Genomic DNA, 21,940 nt, shown 5'->3' on the forward strand with positions numbered 1-21,940 from the left:
CGTTGTCTTGAGAGCCCTTCACACCTGAAGACCGGTTCCCTGCAGCCGAAGAAAGAGGCCCCGGGCACAATCTGCGTGTGCAGATGGGCTGCCTAGTGGCTGCGCCCGCTGTCTCCTGTGCTGTGGGACAGGTACTCTTACTTGGCCAGACTCTGCTCCCCAGAGTGCAGCTGCTGACAACTTTTTTCCAGAAGAGAGAGTAGTTGGGGCTGCCTGCAGCACCGCAGTCAGAACTCAGAAAGCCAGTTTATCCTCTTCTCCTATAATTTGTAGGTGAGGAGACAAGACTTGACAAGTTACAGGGCTGATTAGTGAAAGAGGGTCTCCTTCCAGCTCGTAGCTTTTCCCACTGCACCACAGCCATCATTTGCTAAGTGGAACCTAATAAACTTTTCCCTTCAATGTCATGCTCCTCTAACAGCCGTCTTCTGTTCTGGCCCTGGAGTTACTTTCCAGGGCTCTTGAGTCCTGACAATATTGGCTCTTGAGTCCTGACAATATTCCGTATTCCATTTGACCTGTGCCTGTTCTACCCCTATGGGAAATCTGAATGCTTAACTAGTGGATATGCTTGCCAGACTTACTCCCGGGAAGTAACACCCCACTGCTTTTTGTCTAGGAGGTGACTGGTGGGGAAAGATGAGAGAAGAGGGAAGGATATTTTTTGTGTGATGTTGGAGGTTGCTCTTGGGACCTTGGACCTCACCAGTTATTTAGTAACTGCTGCGAGCTGGCAACAGTAACTGTCTAGTGAACCCCCAATTTTGTGAGGACAGTTTTTGAGTGAATTATAGAGTCACTGGTGGTGAAACCCACCTTGGGGCAAAATGATTGTTTCCTGGAAGATAGAGATGGTGGACAAAGAAGGTGAGATGTAAATTAGATGGTGGTGAATCTTTCACCTTGGTGAGGAGGAACCCCAGACGGTTGGAGTAGAAATCACAATACGTATATCTGAGTGCTTTTCAACCCGTGGTTTGCTAAACTGCATTGTTTCTGCTTAACCTTCGTTTTTTTGTTTACTTATACATGTTCAAACCTACTCCCTTTACCAGTGGCTTTTGCTTGATAAAATCTTCCTTTTAGAAAGACTGGTTGTGAAGAGAGAATTTAGGTTTGCTTCTTGGCAGGCTAGTGAGAATAGGTACTCACTGGCTATTTTTCGGTTGAGTGGAGAGCAAGTTAAATGTGTCTGTAAGCTCCATAAGGGCAAATACATCCATTGTCTTGTTTATGTCTATATCCAAAACTAGAAACCTTCTTTCACTTCTTACCAGTTTTGTGGATTTAGGCAAATTAATTAACCTCTCTGTGCCAAAATTTCCTCACATGTAAAATAAAGATAATATCTTGGCCATTGAGTCGTTAGGAGAATTAAAGAAGTTCTTAACTAAAGAACATTTAGAATTGTTCCTGGCACATAATAAGAGTTCAATACATGTTAGTTATGTAACTGATTAGTAATTGGTTAATATAGACATGGATGATTGATTGATTATCTTTTTGACAGTGATAGCTACCAAGAGATCTGTTTCATCGGTTCTCAACGTGAGCTGCACATTAAAATCAGGGAGCTTTTTTTGTGGTTATTTTTTTTAATTTGAGTATGAATACACGCAAAAATGTGCACTTATCATAAGTATACAGCTCAGTGAATTTTTCACAACTGAACTTACCTGAGTGACTAGCACCCGGATCAAGAACGGACATTATTGGCACCCCAGAAGCGCCCCCCCCACCTCCATCCACTCACTACCCCCCACAAACGTAATCACTATCCGGACTTCTGACACTGTAGATGAGTGTTGCCTGTTTTTGAACTTTATATAAATGATATCATACAGTATAAAGTCTTCTGTGTCTGGCTCCTTACAATCAACATTGTGTTTCTCAGGTTGTTCCATGTTGCGTGTAGCTGTAGTTCATTTACTCTCGTAGCTATATTGTATTCTGCTATATGAATATGCCACTGTTTACTTATCCATAGATATTGGGTTTCTGGTTTCTGGTGGTTATGAATAGTGCTGCTGTGAGCATTCTTTCACATATCTTTTGTGAACATTTACACATTTCTGTTGGTTACATGTCTAAGAGCAGAATTGCGGAGTACTATAATAGGACATATGTGTGATCAGTTTTAGTAGAAATTGCCAATCTTTTCCAAGGTAGTTTTACTAACTTAGACTCATAGGGAACTTGTGAAAAATATCAGTGCTTGGTGTCTACACCAGACTGATTTAATTGGAATTGCCAACAGTAAGCCACTGGACTTGGTATATGTTAAGTCTTTTAAAATCTTTTAAAAGCTGTGACTCTAATGCATCTTAAAGGTTGAGAACCACTTATCTAAAACCTTAAATCTAAATTCAGTTCTCATCATTGAAGAAGAGTATGGCAGTGACTTAGCCACAGGTATTGAAAGCATTTTCTGGAAGACTGTTCCAGGTACTGGAAGGGTCTTTCTCCCTGTGGCTAACCTTTTACAGCTCCCCGTGGTTGCGCAATCAGTTAGTTCCTACTAGGACAGTTTATAAAGGAGCATTAAGACTAAGGCATCTTTGTACTTACAGAAGATTTTTCTTAGCGTCCTTATAAAGTAGCTCTTTCAGAGACTGCTCCACCTTGGCACCTTGACCTTCATGGAGAGCTTGATTCCAGGAGCTGGTAGTACTTGAAATTCCTCCAGGAGGCGCTCTAGAAGCAGGGACAGCCTGCTTGTCTCCTGGAGTTTGCAGTCCCCCAGCTCCTTGTGCTGAGGCGGCAGCAGGCTGCTGACCCTGGGCCATGGCCCTGGGGGAGTCCTGAACTAGAAGGTGGTTCTTAGAGCTTGAGCAGGTTGGGCTGCAGGTAGAGGCTCTGGGCAGGGTGTCCCCACCTCTCCTCTTGTGCCAGGGCAAGGCCACTCTTGAAAGGAAAGGTAAGCGAACTTCTTACATTGCAGCCAGGGATCCTGGAGTCTGGGGAAAGGGTCCCTCATTCCTCAAGTTTGCAGGTCAGCTTCCTTGATTACCACCAACTGTTGGGTCTCTCTGGGGACAAATTTGCAAGCCTCAAGTGCCCTGGGCAGTTTCTTCCCTGATGAGATATTTGAATTGTAAAATCTCTTCCTTGGAGGGAAGAAGGGTGGGGCAGGTCATGAGTTCCACAGTCAGAATTTCTCCAAAATCTAGTTCACTCCCCACATCTCATCCTGCAGCTGAGGAAATAGTTGAGGCAAGAAGAGTGATGTGATTTGGCCAAAGGTTACGAGGCTGGTTGATGGCAGAGGCTCAACTAGCACCAAGGTCTTCACCCAGTGCCCAGTGTTTTCCGCTCTGTCAGGCACTTACTACTTTGCTAAAAGGAATTTCATAAACCAATATTTTTTCTTTACAGCAGTCTTCCTCTCACTGTCGTGCTTCCGGCTCTGCTGAGAAGACTATCCTTGCCTTTGTCTATTTTTATTATTCTCCCTTTATACCTTCCTGGTAGCCAGCACTGAACCAAGTTCATCATTCCAGATTCCTTCTCTGCCTGTGCTACCCTGTGGGAAATCGGGATCTAGTTGCGAAATTATGTCCCTTTGGAAGGAACACCCCCATTTCTCCCTTAAGGGGAGTTCCAAAGTTGCAGCCTGAACTTGGTTGGGGGAGATCTGAGGGTTAGAGACAAGTGTGTGCCTTTTTTGGATATTTATTCACTTATTCAACCAATATCTGTGTGCCTCCTATATGCCGGGCACTTCTCAGAGCCATGAGACTGTAACAGTGAACAAAACAGCCCAAATCCCTGCCTTCGCGGAGTTTGCGTCCTGATGGGTAGAGAGAGATGATGACATAGGTAAAACAGAATGTGAGGTGGTGAGAAGTGCTGAGGAGAGAACCAGAGCAGGGAAGAGGGGCAGAGACTGCGATTTTGAATATGGGAGCTAAGCCCGTACTCGTTGTAAAAGTGACTTATCCGCATAGGTTTGAAGGAAGTGGGGCCGTGAGCCTGTCAGTGTTATGGGGAAGAGGGCTCCTGACCAAAAACACAGCCTGTGCCATGGACCTTTGACCTCACCAGTTGCCAAATGACTGCCTTGGGGTCAACAGTGCTGGCCCCAGAGAGGCTGACTGTGGGTAGAGGAGCTGAGTAAAGTACACTGACCCTGGTGATGAGAGCTCACCCTGGCATACGGGAGGGGTCCTCAGAGAGATTGTACACCGGGTGGAGATTAGACAGTGTTAGAAGAAACCACTCTGATTTGGTTTTTAGACTAGAAACCACAGTTCTTACATATGTGTGCTTTTCAAAGCAGAGCCTCTGAAATTTTGTATGATTTGTTTGACTTTCCCTCCTCTTGTTTGCTATGCTCAAGCCTGTTCCCTCCATTGGTGGCATTTTTCTTGATTAGGTCTTCTTTCTAGAAAGACTGGTTGTGAAGAGACAGATGGTTTGCCACTTGTCGGCCCACTGAGAGAAGGTGCTCTGAGCTTTTGTGGGTTGTGCGGAGCAGTTGGATGTGTTTGTAAGCTCCCTCTGGGTGGTGTCCCCAGAGCCAGACACAGTGCTGTGCCCTCCTCTGTTGTCAATGGGTAACTAGTTTACCTCTTTGTACCTTAGTTTCCTCGTCTGTATGTTCGGCTAGTAAGGGCGCCTAATTCATAAGGTTGTTAAATGAGTCACGACTTGTAAAGCATTTAGAGCAGTCCCTGGCACATAGTAAGTTTTAATAAATTGGTGCTTAGAAAGTACCTGTTGAATAAACAAGTGGTGTTTGTGTTTATCTGGGCAGTGTCTTTGGTAGCTGGCTTACAATTTTGAGCCGTAAAATTAGAATTTATCCTACTACTCAAAGATAAAAATGGAACCATGGCTATATATTTAGCTATAGAGCTAGAAGAACTATTTCTGTAAAAAGAATTTGCTCACAACTGTAAAGTTGATAAGCTTTTTGTTTTGTCCTGTAGATAAAATACCTGTAGGCCCTTTTGTGCTTAAAAAGATTTGCGTGTAGTGAGCTCCAAAGTGCATTGCATGGAACCGTGAATGTCAAAGCTGGCTCAACTCTGGGAGCCTGTGCAGGAGAGCAAGTGGGAGTTCCTGAGAGGCGGGACCTTCTGCTAGGTCTTAAATAGACCGCTCAGTCAGGCTGTTGGGAGTGTTGTCGCTGGACTGTGGCCAAGTCTGGAGCTGGCAGCCAACTGCTGTGGCCGTGGCAGCAGCGAAAATCCTGACTGAGGTTGTGGTCTGAGAATAAGTGACTGTCCTTATCCATCAGGAGGGTTGGGATCAGGCAGTTTGGGATTTGGACAGTGGGGCTTTGAGTAGGGGTGTGTGGTCCCCTGTTATATACCCATTTGCAGAAGAATCCTCTGGAAGAAGGGATATCAGCCTGGCCCAGCATGGAGGCAGGTCCTTGGAGCTGAGGGAAAAGGCTCTCCTCTCCTGCCATTGACTCAGAGAGGCCGGGTAGGACAGAGGTTAAGGCCTTGTGTGGCCTTGGGCAAGTTAGTCAGCCTCACTTTCCTCTTCTGTACAGTACAGTGGGGATGGGTGATAACAGTGTTCACCTCCGGAGGATTCCAACAGGATTAAAAGAGTGTGGAAGGCTCTCAGAACAAGCCCATGTGCTACTGTGGTTACGACTGTATCCTCTGACGTCCCATCCATAGTGCAGAAAGCCCCCGGCACCCCTGCACTGTGCAGTTTGCTCCCTTTGTAATTTCTCATAAGGTGACTCTTGGCACCTTGTAAATCTTTGACCTTGAAGGAGTGGGTGGCTAGCGGTGCCACAGTCAGGATTCCTCAGCCACCCAGGCCACTTCTCCCTCCATTTTGCAGTTTATGAAACTTCAGCCAGAAGCGACTGACTTGACCAAGAGTTACTAGGCTAGTGGCAGAGACTCTATTTTCCTCCCTCACCAAGGGCTTGTCGCTTACTTGCTAAAAGGAATTGCAAACTTTTGTGCACTGGATTTGGCTCTCCCTGTTAGGATCTCCTACGAACCAATAAATGTTTTTGGGAGTTACCCAAACTGAGTCTCTTCAGAAAGTCATTTTCAATTTACAGTCTAGTTTTGGCTGGTTGGAGACGAGTCACACAGTCTTGCTTTGTCGGCTAAGCTTCTTTTCCCCCTTGATGAAAAGTTCTTCCCCTGGAACCTGGGCAGGTGAAGTACAGCTTTGGGTCGCTGGTGCTTGATGAGTATCAGGAAATAGGGAGTATTTCTGTAAAACGTTTTGCCAGAGCCTGTCAGGAATTTATTTTCACTGCCTTACGTGACTTAACATGATAAATGATCTTTCATTTGAGTTTTGGTGCCCAAGTTCTAGTCCCTGCTTAGTGAGTAAGCAGACTTTTAGATCTAAGCCCTTTCTACCCAAGAATTTCCTTTAGTCTTCTCAAAAAGCAAAAAGGCCAGGTCTTTGTGAGGCGTTTCTCAGATAAGAGCCCTCGGCCTGCTCTTCCTCGAGTGGAGACCCTCAGTTTTCCACATTCTTTCCACATTCCTCTTGGATGATGATCTAGAGACCTGCTTGGGACTTGGGACAATAATCAGCTCCCATGACAGATCAGATAGTCCTGACACAGTGAGACTAACTCCGTGTTGGGTCCTCGCGTACACATCTTCGTACTTGGGGCCACTCTGTCATGTCAGGTAACTTTTGCTACTGGCTGAAGGTCACAAAATGGTGGCCTAGAGGCCAAATGTAGGTATATGTTTTGTTGAGCTCACTGAGTTATTTTATTTTAAATTGGATTACTTCCCAACACATTTATGTATCTAATTACACATAAAAATCTAGATGTCTGGCTTTTTGAAAGGAAATGGAAAGTTTAGCAATACTGTGCTCTCTATTCTTAATGTCACTGATGTGTTGGATCTGAGTAGAGGCTGCCCCCATCCCGCTGTGAGGGGAGTGGGGGTGGGACCACATTGTTCAGGAATCCTCCCACACCTGGTTGTTGTACCCGGACTCAGTCCTTTTCTCTGTGTAACCTTTCTCTAATGCACTTTTAATCTACCTTTAAAATCCTACTTTTTATAAAGCCTTTCTCGACCAATTCAACCTAGTTTTCCAGCTGCTTTTTTTCCCTCTAGATCAGTGGTTCTCAAACGGGGGCAGTTTTGACCTCCCTCCACCCCAGGGCACATTTGGACATGTCTGAAGACATTTTTGGATGTCATATGGGGTGTGGCTATGTGCTATTGGCGTCTAGACTGAGAAGCCAGGAGTGCTGCTCTGCATCCTTAGATGCACAGGACAGCCCCACAACAATGAATTATCTGGCCCAAATGTCACTAGTGTTGAGATTGATAAACTCTGACCTAGAAGCTTAAGATAAGCAGTTTTTGTATCGTTGTGTATAGGGATTAATGGATGACTTTTACACTCACTGGGAATTAGAGGATTCATTAGAATTTTACACTATTTAGCTATTGTCATGTCATGAATATCAGGCAATTTACCTTCCCTTCTTAGGTCTTTGAGAGAGTTTGAGAGAATTGGATGGAATAATTTTACATTATAAATTTTCATTGGAGCATAAAATAGATTCACATTAAGCTTTCAAATATATATTTGAGGTATCTGTCAAATTTAGTAAAGATCTGCATTAAATTATAATAATTCTTATTTTAAATATTTTATTCTTAAACATAATAAAGGAGAGTACTGATATTACTTGATTGTTCTATATACTGCTATAAGGTAGCTTTTGCTAGTATCAGTGAAAACGGTCAGTTTCAACAAGAAGATAATTTAGTCTTTTAATTTGACTAATTAGGAATTTGAAATATATGTATTTCTTGAAACACTAGGTGGCCTCACAATCACAATAGTTTTTACAGGGAACTACATGTTAAGTTTTACCAAAAAATTGACTTTTTTTTTTTTTTTTGGTGAGGAAGATTGGCCATGAGCTAACATCCATTGCCAGTCTTCCTCTTTTTGCTGAGGAAGATCAGCCTTGAGCTAACATCTGTGCCCGTCTTCCTCTATTTTGTATATGGGATGCCACGACAGCATGGCGTGATGAGTGGTGCGTAGGTCTGCTCCTGGGATCGAACCTGTCAACCCCGGGCTATCGAAGCAGAGTGTGGCGAACTTAACCACTATGCCACCGGGCCGGCCCCTTGAAGTATTTTTAAGCAGTTTAAAAGTTGTATTGAACAAATGAAATAAAACAACAAATGAACAAAATGAAAATAAAGCAAATGACATATTTGTGTTGTACTGCATTTTTAAAATCTTATAGCAGTAATCTACTCCTTGGGGGGCAAAACAAAAGAAATTTATGTCCTTGTTTAGAAAAGCCCTACGTGTTGAAGATGCATGTTCTTGCTTTTTCTCTGATCAGTACTAGAGGGTGTTCTGCGGATCTTTTGAGAATCATTTGAGAATTACGCTAAGCTTGTGCTACATTTCGGTGTGTGTTGATTCAGACTGCTTTATTTTCACCATGTGGATTTCTTAGCCATGTAGCTAAACACCCTTTATTGCCCCCTTTTCCTACCTATAGGAAATGTCCTTGTTAGGTTATATTTTAGCAAAGGTTGTTTCTCGGTCATAAAATGCCCAGAATTTGAAAATGAGCCATCAGAATTAAACAGAATGGGTTGGAATTTGTAATGGACTTTTTTTTTTTTTTTTTTTTGATTTTTATTGATATTTTAATGGTTTCTAACATTGTGAAATTTTGGGTTGTACATTTTTGTTTGTCCATCACCCCATATATGACTCCCTTCACCCCTTGTGCCCACCCCCCACCCCCACTTCCCGGGTAACCACAGTCTAGTTTTCTCTGTCCATGTGTTGGTTTATATTCCACATATGAGTGAGATCATACAGTGTTTGTCTTTCTCTTTCTGGCTTATTTCACTTAACATAATACGCTCCAGGCCCATCCATGTTGTTGCAAATGGGACGATTTTGTCTTTTTTTATGGCTGAGTAGTATTCCATTGTATATATATACCACATTTTCTTAATCCAGTCGTCAGTCGAGGGACACTTAGGTTGCTTCCACTTCTTGGCTATGGTGAATAATGCTGCAATGAACATAGGGGTGCATAAGCCTCTTTGGATTGTTGATTTCAGGTGCGTTGGATAGATTCCCAGTAGTGGGATGGCTGGATCATAGGGCATCTCTATTTTTAATTCTTTGAGGAATCTCCATACCGTTTTCCATAGAGGCTGCACCAATTTGCATTCCCACCAGCTGTGTATGAGGGTTTCTGTTTCTCCACATCCTCTCCAACATTTGTTGTTTTTTGTCTTGGTGATTATAGCCATTCTAACGGGCGTGAGGTGGTATCTTAGTGTTGTTTTGATTTGCATTTCCCTGATGATTAGTGATGTTGAGCATCTTTTCATGTGCCTATTGGCCATCTGTATATCTTCCTTGGAGAAGTGTCTGTTCATTTCCTCTGCCCATTTTTTGATCGGGTTGTTTGTTTTTTTGTTGTTCAATTGTGTGAGTTCTTTATATATTATGGAGATCAACCCCTTGTCAGATGTATGTTTTGCAAATATTCTCTCCCAGCTGGTTGGTTGTTTGTTCATCTTGATTCTGATTTCATTTGTCTTATAAAAGCTCTTTAGTCTGATAAAGTCCCACTTGTTTATTTTTTCTTTAGTTTCCCTAGTCTGGGTAGGCATGTCATCCGAAAAGATTCCTTTAAACCCAATGTCAAATAGTGTGTTGCCTATATTTTCTTCTATGAGTTTTATAGTTTCAGGTCTCACCTTCAGGTCTTTGATCCATTTTGAGTTAATTTTTGTGAATGGCGATAGCACATGGTCCACTTTCATTCTTTTGCATGTGGATGTCCAGTTTTCCCAACACCATTTATTGAAGAGACTTTCCTTTCTCCATTGCATGTCCTTAGCACCTTTGTCGAAAATTAGCTGTCCGTATATGTGTGGTTTTATTTCTGGGCTTTCAATTCTGTTCCATTGATCTGTGTGTCTGTTTTTGTACCAGTACCATGCTGTTTTGATTACTATTGCTTTGTAGTATGTTTTGAAGTTAGGAATTGTGATGCCTCCTGCTTTGTTCTTTTTCTTTAGGATTTCTTTAGCTATTCGGGGTCTTTTGTTGCCCCATATAAATTTTAGTATTCTTTTTTCTATTTCTGTGAAGAATGTCATTGGGATTCTGATTGGGATTGCATTGAATCTGTAGATTGCTTTAGGTAATATAGACATTTTAACTATGTTTATTCTTCCAATCCACGTGCATGGGATATCTTTCCATTTCTTTATGTCATCGTAGATTTCCCTCAATAATGTCTTGTAGTTCTCATTGTATAGGTCCTTCACCTCCTTGGTAAGATTTATTCCTAGGTATTTTATTCTTTTTGATGCAATTGTAAATGGTATTATCTTTTTGAGCTCTCTTTCTGTTAGTTCATTATTAGCATATAGAAATGCAACTGATTTTTGTAGATTGATTTTGTACCCTGCAACTTTGCTGTAGTTGTTGATTGTTTCTAACAGTTTTCCAACAGATTCTTTAGGGTTTTCTATATATACAATCATGTCATCTGCAAATAGTGAGAGTTTCACTTCTTCGTTACCTATTTGGATTCCTTTTATTCCTTTTTCTTGCCTAATTGCTCTGGCCAAAACCTCCAGTACTATGTTGAACAGGAGTGGTGAGAGTGGGCAGCCCTGCCTCGTTCCTGTTCTCAGAGGAATGGCTTTCAGTCTTTCCCCGTTGAGTATGATGTTAGCTGTGGGTTTGTCGTATATGGCCTTTATTATGTTGAGGTACTTTCCTTCTATTCCCATTTTGTTAAGAGTTTTTATCATAAATGGGTGTTGTATCTTGTCAAATGACTTCTCTGCGTCTATTGAGATGATCATGTGGTTTTTCTTCTTTGTTTTGTTGATGTGATGTATCACGTTGATTGATTTGCGGATGTTGAACCATCCCTGCGTCTCTGGTATAAATCCCACTTGATCATGGTGTATGATCTTTTTAATATATTGTTGTATTCGGTTTGCCAATATTTTGTTGAGGATTTTTGCATCAATGTTCATCAGCGATATTGGCCTGTAATTTTCTTTCTTTGTATTGTCTTTGTCTGGTTTCGGTATCAGGGTGATGTTGGCCTCATAGAATGATTCAGGAAGTGTTCCATCTTCCTCTATTTTTTGGAATAGTTTGAGGAGGATGGGTATTAAATCTTCTTTGAATGTTTGGTAAAATTCACTGGAGAAGCCATCTGGTCCTGGACTTTTATTTTTTGGGAGGTTTTTGATTACTATTTCAATCTCTTTACTTGTGATTGGTCTATTCAGATTCTCCATTTCTTCTTGGTTCAATTTTGGGAGGTTGTATAAGTCTAAGAATTTATCCATTTCTTCTAGATTGTCCAATTTGTTGGCATATAATTTCTCATAGTATTCTCTTATAATCCTCTGTATTTCCATGGTATCCATTGTAATTTCTCCTCTTTCATTTCTAATTTTATTTACTTGAGCCTTTTCTCTTTTTTTCTTAGTTAGCCTGGCTAAGGGTTTGTCTATTTTGTTTATCTTCTCGAAGAACCAACTCTTTGTTTCATTAATCCTTTCTACTGTTTTTTTGGTCTCAATATCATTTATTTCTGCTCTGATTTTTATTATTTCTCTCCTTCTGCTGGCTTTGGGCTTTGTTTGTTCTTCTTTTTCTAGTTCTGTTAGGTGTAATTTAAGGTTGCCTATTAGGGCTTTTTCTTGTTTGTTAAGGTGGGCTTGTATCGCTATGAGTTTCCCTCTCAGGACCGCTTTTGCTGCGTCCCATATGGTTTGATATGGCATGTTATCATTTTCGTTTGTTTCCAGATAGTTTTTGATTTCTCCTTTAATTTCATCAATGATCCATTGGTTGTTCAGTAGCATGTTGTTTAATCTCCACATTTTTGTCACTTTCCCAGTTTTTTTTTCCTGGTTCATTTCCAGTTTCATAGCCTTATGGTCTGAAAAGATGCTTGTTATGATTTCAATCTTCTTAAATTTATTGAGGCTTGCTTTGTTTCCCAACATATGGTCTATCCTAGAGAATGTTCCATGCGCGCTTGAGAAGAATGTGTAGTCAGCTGTTTTTGGGTGGAGTGCTCTGTATATGTCTACTAGGTCCATCTCGTCCAGTTTTTCATTTAAGTCTAATATTTCTTTATTAACTTTTTGTCTGGATGATCTATCCATTGCTGTAAGTGGGGTGTTAAGATCCCCTACTATTATTGTGTTGTTGTTGATTTCTCCTTTTAGGTTTGTTAATAGTTGTTTTATGTACATTGGTGCTCCTATGTTGGGTGCATATACTCTGAGCCTGTGCTTGTCTTTAGTGCTAAGATGTGTTTCCTGAAGGCAGCATATTGTTGGGTCTTGCTTTTTAATCCATCCTGCCACTCTGTATCTTTTGATTGGAGAGTTCAATCCATTTACATTTAGGGTAATTATTGAAATATGAGGGTTGAATGTTGCTGTTTTGTCACTTATTTTCTGGTTCTTTTGCATTTCGTTTCTTGTCCCATTTGTTTTGGACTGCCAATTCAGTTTGGTTGTTCTGTCTTATGATTCTTCTAGTTTTCTCTTTGTTTATCATATGTGGTTTTAATTTGATTATTTGTTTAGTGGTTACCTTGAGGTTTGGGCGAAAAATCTTCTGTATGAGATAGTCCGTTATCTGATAGCCTCCTATTTCCTTATACTAAGTCAATTCAGTCACTTTCCTCTTCCCCTTCTAAGTTGCTCTTGTTATACCTTATTCTATCTTGTGTTGTGGCTGTGTGTTTACAGTGATGAGGTTAAATTTATTTTTGGTGAATTTCTTCCTTTGATCTTTGAGTTTAGTATTTAAGTGGTTGCTAACCTATTCCGGTAAAGATCTACTATTTCTCTGATTTTGTCTACCTACTTTTCTCCTTACTCCAAGCTTTGTGTTCCCTTTCTCTTCTTGTTTTCAGGCCTGAGGGCCTTCTTGAGTATTTCTTGTAGTGGCGGTCTCGTGGCCATGAACTCCCTTAGCTTTTGTTTATCTGGGAGAGTTACTATTTCTCCATCATATTTGAAGGATATTTTTGCTGGATAGAGTATTCTTGGCTGAAAGTTTTTGTCTTTTAGTATTTTGAATATATCATTCCAGTCTCTTCTAGCCTGAAAAGTTTCTGTTGAGAAATCCGCTGAGAGCCTGATGGGAGTTCCTTTGTACGTTATTTTTTGTTTTTGTCTAGCTGCCCTTAATATTGTTTCTTTGTCGTTGACCCTGGCTAGCCTTACCACTAGGTGTCGTGGTGAAGGCCTTTGTCTGTTAATATATATAGGAGTCCTGTTGGCTTCGCTTACTGGTATTTCCTGCTCCTTCCCCAGATTTGGGAAATTTTCAGCTATTATTTCCTTGAATAGGCTCTCTGTTCCTCTTTCCCTCTCCTCTCCCTCAGGAATACCTATAATTCTTATGTTACATTTTCTAATAGAGTCCGATATTTCTCGGAGTCTTTCTTCATTTCTTTTTAGTCTTAGTTCTCTCTCTTCTTCCATCTGGAGTATATCTGTATTCCTATCCTCTAAAGTACTAATTCTTTCCTCCATATTGTCAGCTCTGTTCTTTAAAGATTCCAGATTCTCCTTTATCTCCTCCATTGTGTTCTTCATCTCCATCAGCCCTGATAGGTTTTTCTTTATGATTTCAATCTCTTTTGTGAAGAAACTCCTAATCTCATTTAATTGTTTGTCTGTGTTGTCTCGTATTTCGTTGAGTGTTTTTATGACAGCTATTTTGAAATCTCTGTCATTTAGTTTATGGATTTCTGTGTCTTCGGGGTTGATTTCTGGGTGCTTGTCATTTTGTTTCTGGTCTGGTGATTTCATATATTTTTGCATTGTGGTTCCTGTGTTGGTTTTGATTTTCCTCATCCTGGAAGTCTCTGGTTGCAATTTCCACCTGCCGCCACTGTGTGGTGGTAAAGGGCTGTGTAGTCTAAGCCCCCTGCGCTCTGCCCCAGTTTTTCTGCTGCGATCCGCAGTTTTGTTTTGTTTTGTTTTGTTTCTTTTCCCCACTGCGATCCACGGGTCCAGTCCAGTTTATTCAGGTCTGCCTCGGACCGCTAGATCTGGTCGAGCTGCAGACTCTGGGTTGCGGGGAGGGGGGAGCTCTCTCTTTTGCCCTCTGGGTCCCTGACGTGGGAGGCTTCTCGTTTGCCCCTCTTTATCCGCTCTCTGGGTTGCTCAGATGTTGATGGTAGCCCTGTGGCTCCTCTGAGCCCTCTGTGCGGGAGTTTCCCACTGGCTGAGAGAGCCCGAAGAGCTACAGTTTCCCGCCGAGGGCCGCCCCTCCCCCCTCTCTGGGAGCCGCGCGGACCGGACCGGATCGCTGATCTGATGGGGAGGGAGCGGAGTTCTCCTTACCTCTCCCCACTTCCTCCGGGGGCCCAGCACGTTCCGCTCTCAGATGTGCGGCAGTGTGGATCCCTCCGCTCCAGCTTTTGACTGTCTGGGATTCCGTTGTTGGTCTGTGGCTGTTACTTTTGTTGTATTTTGTGGGGGAAGAATTCACGGGAAAGCTCACTCCGCCATGATGCTGACGTCACTCTGTAATGGACTTTTTCAGGAATAATTCTACAAGACTTTGGGCACAAGAGATCTAGGTGGACTGTGTAGGTGTACCTGGCTCTGCCCAGGACTCTTCAGGGGTACTGTGATTCTATAGGGATGTGCACCTTTTTTTTTTTTTTTTTAATTTATAATGAGGTTTTTTTTGTTGTTGTTGTTTTTCCCCCAAAGCCCCAGTAGATAGTTGTACATCATAGTTGCACATCCTTCTAGTTGCTGTATGTGGGACGCGGCCTCAGCATGGCTGGAGAAGCGGTGGGTCGGTGCGCACCCAGGATCCGAACCCGGGCCACCAGCAGCGGAGCGCGCGCACTTAACCGCTCAGCCACGGGGCAGCCCCGGGATGTGCACCTTTGACTGTTATTGACTGGATTCTTAGAACTGAATGTGCAGAAGTTAACTTAGAGAAAACTGACAGTAATGCAAACGACTCTTGCTCATAGAGAGTCAAACAAATTTTGACAGGTTGAGATACAAATGATTTCCACCTTGATTTTTGACCCTTAGATAGAAAAAATAACCCAAAACATTGCATTTTATTGGGCAATAGCAGAGTTTCTCAACCTTGGGAACTATTAACCTTTGGGCTGGATAATTCTTTGTTGTGAGGGCCTGTCCTGTGTACTGTAGGATATTTAGTTGCATCCCTGGCCTCTACCCACTAGATGCCAGTAGCAACTTAAAACTGCATCTACGTCTGTTCATATCTAACTGGCTATGATGCTTTTACTAGTATCTATCCATCAGGGCCAGAGAGACTTTCATGATTTACTGCTTCTTTGTCTTAACTACATTCCTTGGCATTCTACTACTGATTTTTCCTACATTGAGATGGAGATATGTCTTCCCTTAGATTTTAGAGAATGTTGATGCAGGATGGTGAGACTCTGGCGTACGTAGATCTATTACACAGGGATCAGGGGTGTTTCTCCAAGTGACTCTTTAGTTGCCCCAGAATCTTTACCAGGACAGCATAACTCGTGGGCCATGGATAGAAATGTGAGGTATCTGCAACTCAAGGAAATTTCTGTTGATTTAGATTGTTTCAGTGATTCAGAAGTTGTTCTATTATAGCATTTAAACTTTCTGATGAGCTATAAAAATTAAAGGGCTTCCCACCATTTAATTCATCACAGCTTCATGGCCCTAAAATACAGACAGACAGGGAGGGAGTGTTGACTTTTGTCTCCATCTTCTTCTTTCACAGTTTCTTGACTTCAGGCATATCTGACACTTGGTTTTCGTTATTCCACTTTTCATTTTAGGTTTCTTCAGTTAGTGGCCAACCCAGAAAACCAAGGCAGGGAAAAATTTTTAAGGGACTTATGAAGACCTAATTACAACTGTCTTGATTTTTTTTTCTCACCAGAGCAGAAAACTTTCCACCTGTTGCTTTAGGGTTCTGGGCTGTCTAGTTCTTGCTGATTGTGGTTCATGTGCATTTAAAATGTCTCTTATTGTTATTTTGATCATGTCTCAAAGAGGCCTGAATGCTAGCTTTTAAACAAATCTTTCTAGTTGGACAATATCCCTGCTAATGCGACTTCAAAAACAATCCTGCTTCTTAGGAAAAGTTTTAGGAAGAGTTTAAGGGAGTTACTGGAACTAATCTCAAGCTATAACCTTTTTTAGAAAAAAAAATTTTCAAACTTAAACCCACTTAAATTATAGCATAGGAAATGCACAGCATTCTGTTCTTTGCTCTTAGCCTACTGGGCTGAAACAATGTTTTCCACCTCTACCTCCTTGTAGCACTGGGTTCCCATAGCTAGCTGCCTGCTGGGTATAAGTATTATTGTTATTTTTGTGTGTGTGTGTGAGGGAGATCAGCCCTGAGCTAACATCCATGCCAATCCTCCTCCTTTTTTTTCCCTTTTTCTCCCCAAAGCCCCAGTAGATAGTTGTACGTGATAGTTGCACATCCTTCTAGTTGCTGTATGTGGGATGCCGCCTTAGCATGGCCGGACAAGCGGTGCGTCAGTGTGCGCCCGGGATCCGAACCCAGGCCGCCAGTAGCGGAGCATGCACACTTAACCACTAAGCCACGGGGTCGGCCCCTATAAGTATTATTTTTATTTGTCCCTAGACTGCCTTCTTCAAGACTCAGATGCTTACTTATTCTACAATTCTTTTTTTTTTTTTTGTGAGGAAGATCAGCCCTGTGCTAACATCTGCCAATCTTCCTTTTTTTTTTTTTTTTTTTTGCTGAGGAAGACTGGCCCTGGGCTAACATCTGTGCCCATCTTCCTCCACTTTATATGAGATGCCACCACAGCATGGCTTGCCAAGTGGTGCGTCGGTGCGCGCCCAGGATCTGAACCGGTGAACCCCAGGCCGCCGCAGCGGAGCGCGCTCACTTAACCGCTTGTGCCACCGGGCAGGCCCTAGAATTTTTATAAGATTTGGTAAATAAATTCACTGTATCAGTATGAAATCTGCTCTGTGCCTTAAAGTATTTGTAGTTGTCAGTCTTTTCAGCTCTATTTCACCACCCAAAAACCTCAGAGTCATCTGTAGCCCTGGCATTTTCTCTGTGTTTCACGTTAATGTATCTAGAATTCAACTATTTCTTGCTAGCCTGCCACTGATACTGTAATCCAAGCGACCATCGCCTCTGGCCTGGTAGATTTTTGCAGTTGTAATAACTTCTTGCTACTGTCCCTGATTCTCACCTTTCCCCCTCCAATCTGTTCCCAATTCAGCAGCCAGAATAATCCTTTAAAAATAGAAGTCCCATCATGTCAGCCCTGTTCAAAACCCTCTGATGGCTTTCCATCACATTCAGAGTAAAAGACAGTCCATCTGATCCGGTAACTGCTTCCCCTTGGACCTCAGGGCCTTTGCACGTGTTGTTCTTTCTGCTAATTGGCCCTCAGAAAGCCACATGACTGCTCAGAGCCTGTGTCTACAGCTGTGAATGGGAATAAAGCCTTTCCCCGCTTGCCTACTTCGCAAGGTTATTGAGAGTCTCATAGGTGTTCATCTCTTTTCACTGCTGGTTTTTTCATTGTCTTACATTGTGCTAGGAAAGGTTGTTTTGTGTTTCTTTTTTCCCCATAGGTTTTGTTTGGGTCTGGGAAGAGTTAAGGAAAACCAGTAAAAGTCTTTCCCAGCCCTTTGTGTTAATACAGTGGTTGGAGGGAAGGGAGGGGGAGAGAGGGAGCGGAGTCTGGAAACTTGGTCCCTGGGAAGGGCCTTGTGCAGCTCCCCAGGCACCGCATCTGATTGTCATGCAGGGGAAGCAGCTGAAGCTGGAACTGCTGGGGGTTTGAGTGGCAGCCTAGTGAAAACTTAGCAGCCCCAGTATTTCCTATTCTCTTGTGTCCGAGCAGAACTGTGGCCTCTGTTCAGGTCAAATTACAGTAAAAGAAAACCCAACAGTCTATTCATTCTTCTTTTGAACTATATTATTTTATAGAATATTGATTTGAAAAAACAAGGTCACCAGCTAGAAATTAAATTTCGAAGTCTTAGGCGTGACTTCTTGTATCGTTCAACATTCTTACTATTTACTAAGCTAATCCAAATAATCTATTTCTTGTGACTCCTGTGCCTGTTTATGTCAGTTACTTGTAAAGTGTGGAGAATTGGAGCTGGGAGTAACCAGATTAGAATGAGGGAAGAGCTGCCTGCTAATGTCTGTGTGTATTTGTATGTCAAATGTGGTTAAGATGAAGGCAAGTGACAAAACTGGTCCTTTGAGAGAGACAGATCCTGTTCAAGTTCATGACTACATCATAACTGGGCGAGGTTGGACTATTTTGAATATTTACTTATGGATGTAATTTAATGTACTTGATGTCCTATTGTATTGTTGAGAAGTTGTATGTTGGTAAATTGATTTATCTTTGTTTCACAAGAGGTTATACTTTTAACCTTGTGTTAAATTCTTGTGTAAGGAAAATTCTTTTGTGAATTAGAATATAATTTATAAATTCACATTGAATTCAGAGTGGGATTCATTGATTATCATTCAGCCTTATGTGGGTACTTGGATCATCTTACTAGGGTGGGTTGAGCAGAAGGTGTGAGCTTGAGTTCTTTCCTGCAAAATATTTTCATATAGCACCTGCAGAGTGGAAATGCTGAAAAGATAAGGATTAGCAGCCTTCCAGATGTGTTAATCCAAGTTTTTTGTTCACTGTATGATTTTGAATGCCATAAACTAATATGTTTTAAACTAACTGTCCCCATAGCCCATGGCCCAGCCAGTGTCAGTAGGAGTTAGAAAAGATTCAGGTCTACTTGAGGCCTGGAAAATTGATGGGAAGTTCCTAGTACGTATTATACCAGATAGTGTCTATTCAGTGAAGGTGTTTTTAATTTAAAAGAGAAATACATCTAATAGTCCACATCACTTATTTGTGCTTGAAACATTGTGTTAACTCCAACCTTCCCTTTTTCTCCAGGCGAATAAAGGAGAGACTGAAGAACCAAGTCGCTCAGATGAAGGAGCAAGTACCTGGTTTCACACCAGGCCTGGCAATTTTACAGGTATTGTGATGGTGGACTTCTGCCCATATCTTCTTTTTTTTTTAATTTTTATTTACTTATTTTTTTCCCCCAAAGCCCCAGTAGATAGTTGTATGTCATAGCTGCACATCCTTCTAGTTGCTGCATGTGGGATGCGGCCTCAGCATGGCCGGAGAAGCGGTGCGTTGGTGCGCGCCCGGGATCCGAACTCGGGCCGCCAGCAGCGGAGCGCGCGCACTTAACCGCTACACCACGGGGCTGGCCCCATGTCTTCTTTCTCAGTCTCTCAGTAGCACTCAAGACAGACAACACACACTTCAGACCTCTCTCCCTCCTTTTTTTGTTTTTTTTTTGCTTCTGTGAAACCTCATACCTTCTCAGTTTCTCTTTGCCAGCTCCTCCTCTTCAGCTCAACTTCTAACTGTGGGTGTATTGTGGCCCCCTGCTGTCCTCTGTGGGGATTGGACCATTTCCCTAGTCCACTGTTTCTTGGACTTTGGTCTCAGGACCACTTTACACTCTGAGAAATTTGAGACTTTAAGGAACTTTTGTTTATATGGAGTTATCCATTGATATTTACTATATTAGAAATTAAAACTAACAAGTTTAAAAATATTTATACATTTAAAAATGCCAATAGTAAGCTCATATATTAGCATAAGTAACATTTTTATGAAAAAATAACTTTTACAAAACAAAATTTACTGAGAATAAGGGCATTATTTTACATTTTTGCAAAACCCTTTACTGTCTGGCTTAATAGAAGACAGCTGGATTCTCATCCGCTTCTGCATTCAATCTCTTGCTATATGCTAGTTTGATTCAATATATGAAGAAAATCTGGCCTCATACACACATATAGTTGTAAAAGAGAAGAGTTTTTTTAATAGTCTTCCCAGATAATTGTGGATATTTTTCTTTGATGCTACACCAGGACTCAATAGGTAAAGTTTTTAAAGTGGAATGTGGAATCTGGAACTGTATCAGTGGACTTTCATACTTTGTTACATCATAGTCAGCTGTTTTATGGTGCTGTTTGAATGGTTGTTTACCCGTTCGTGGTTTTGTTATGTCGTTTATTCCTCATTTGGAAAATAATGGTTCACTGAATTATGCAGATCTTCCAAATCTTAACACATTTCATTATGCAATATAAAAAAAATCGCAGTCATTAGTATCACCAGCAAACTCATCAGAAAAGTCTTTAAATCTTGAGAAGTCAAGCTCACAGGAATGGATAAAAAAATTCTAATTGTCTGGGGCCGGCCCCGTGGCATAGCGGTTAAGTGTGCGTGCTCCACTGCTGGCGGCCCGGGTTCGGATCCCGGGCATGTACTGATGCATCACTTGTCGCACCATGCTGTGGCAGCGTCCCATATAAAGTGGAGGAAGATGGGCACAGATGTTAGCTCAGGGCCAGTCTTCCTCAGCAAAAAAGAGGAGGATTGGCATGGATGTTAGCTCAGGGCTGATCTTCCTCACAAGGAAAAAAAAAATTCTAATTGTCGCTTGAAAGCTTGAATTTTATCATTGGCAACAAATACTATTAGTTATTTTCCTTGAAGTAGCAAGCTCACTTTGTCCAGTTTTGAGAAAATATTTGCCAGATATTCAAGCCCGCATAATCATTGTTTGTCAGTTGTTCTTTCAAGTAAAGAAGGCGGTCCATTTAAAAACGCGGCTAGTTGGACAGAGAAAACTGGACTGTGGTTACCCGGGAAGTAGGGGTGGGGGGTGGGCACAAGGGGTGAAGGGAGTCATATATGGGGTGATGGACAAACAAAAATGTACAACCCAAAATTTCACAATGTTAGAAACCATTAAAATATCAATAAAAAACAAAAACAAAAAAAAAAAAAACGCGGCTAGTTCGGCTTGCAAGGCAACAAAGCACAGGTGCTTTTCCTGAATAGACAGAAGTGCTCTAGGGGTGCTTCCTGGTTTTTGACAGAGATGTTAAAAAGATGTATACTCAAGGGTTGAGGTTTAATAAAATTAATAATTTTTACTGCTTCATCATGAGCACTTCTAAGTAAAGTTGGCATTTGTTTTTACTGAGAGTGTGTGGCAGTGAAGGATGCCCTCATGACTGTCTGGTGCCATTGTCTTGATTCGTGCTAAGTCACCAGTGGTCTTACCCACCATTACTTTTGCACCCTCCATATAGATATCAATATAGTGAAAAGGCAAACGACATCCTAGTATTTTATGAAAGTAGTTTGGCATTCACAGATGTTCCGAAAGGGTCTTGGGGTTCTCCCAAGAGTGTGTGAACCACGCTTTGGGAGCCATTGCCCTAGGCAATTTCATCTGGCCCCAAATAATCAGCTGGAGATCAGCAACTTCTAAACGTGGCTCTCGTCTGAGGGCCACACTCTTGGTTTCTGGGACACCACTCATTTCCCTTCCTTCTCTAATCTTCGCCTGTTCCTCTTCTTCCTGATACCTAAACCATTGATTGCCTCAGGGCTCAGCCCTCAAGCCTCTTTTCCACCTTCTTCTTTCCCTGAGTGAGCTCACCCAGTCCCATAACTACGTGGGAGAATACTTCCTCATTTTGGCCTCTATCCAGAGTTTCTTCCCTGAGCTCCAGACTCATCCAGGAGGAGGCCTGCAGTAAATATTTGTTGTGTGGACAAATGTCCAAGTGAGTGTTTGAAGGGTTGATAAGGACGACAGGCAACTGACAGCTTTCATTTGAAATTCGCTTCAGAAACACCTGCTTCCTCACTTCCCATTTCTATCTGTATATATGTCTCTATCTACATCATTTAATCCTTTGCTAACTTTCTGTCTCATGTTCTTTAAGAATGTTAGAGTGAATGGTACTTAAATATTTTCCCCCATTGCTGTTCATTATCTAAGAGGCCTTAGCTGAGAAGAAAAGCACAAAAGGCTTG

At 41.9% G+C, this 21,940-nt stretch overlaps 1 protein-coding gene across 2 annotated transcripts in view; it reads left to right on the plus strand.

Annotated features, from left to right (window-relative positions):
• The window catches only part of MTHFD1 (methylenetetrahydrofolate dehydrogenase, cyclohydrolase and formyltetrahydrofolate synthetase 1), a 74,670-nt gene that overhangs the window by 15,289 nt on the left and 37,441 nt on the right, over positions 1-21,940 (plus strand). Inside the window, exon 2 of one of the 2 annotated variants that reach the window (XM_058567099.1) lies at positions 18,977-19,061. The exons of the other annotated variant lie outside the window; for it this stretch is intronic. Coding sequence (XP_058423082.1) covers positions 18,977-19,061 — 85 coding nt within the window. The remainder of the gene's footprint in view (positions 1-18,976; positions 19,062-21,940) is intronic. 2 annotated transcript variants of the gene reach the window in all.

Source organism: Diceros bicornis, chromosome 24, assembly GCF_020826845.1.
Source record: "Diceros bicornis minor isolate mBicDic1 chromosome 24, mDicBic1.mat.cur, whole genome shotgun sequence".
Taxonomy (NCBI): domain Eukaryota; kingdom Metazoa; phylum Chordata; class Mammalia; order Perissodactyla; family Rhinocerotidae; genus Diceros; species Diceros bicornis.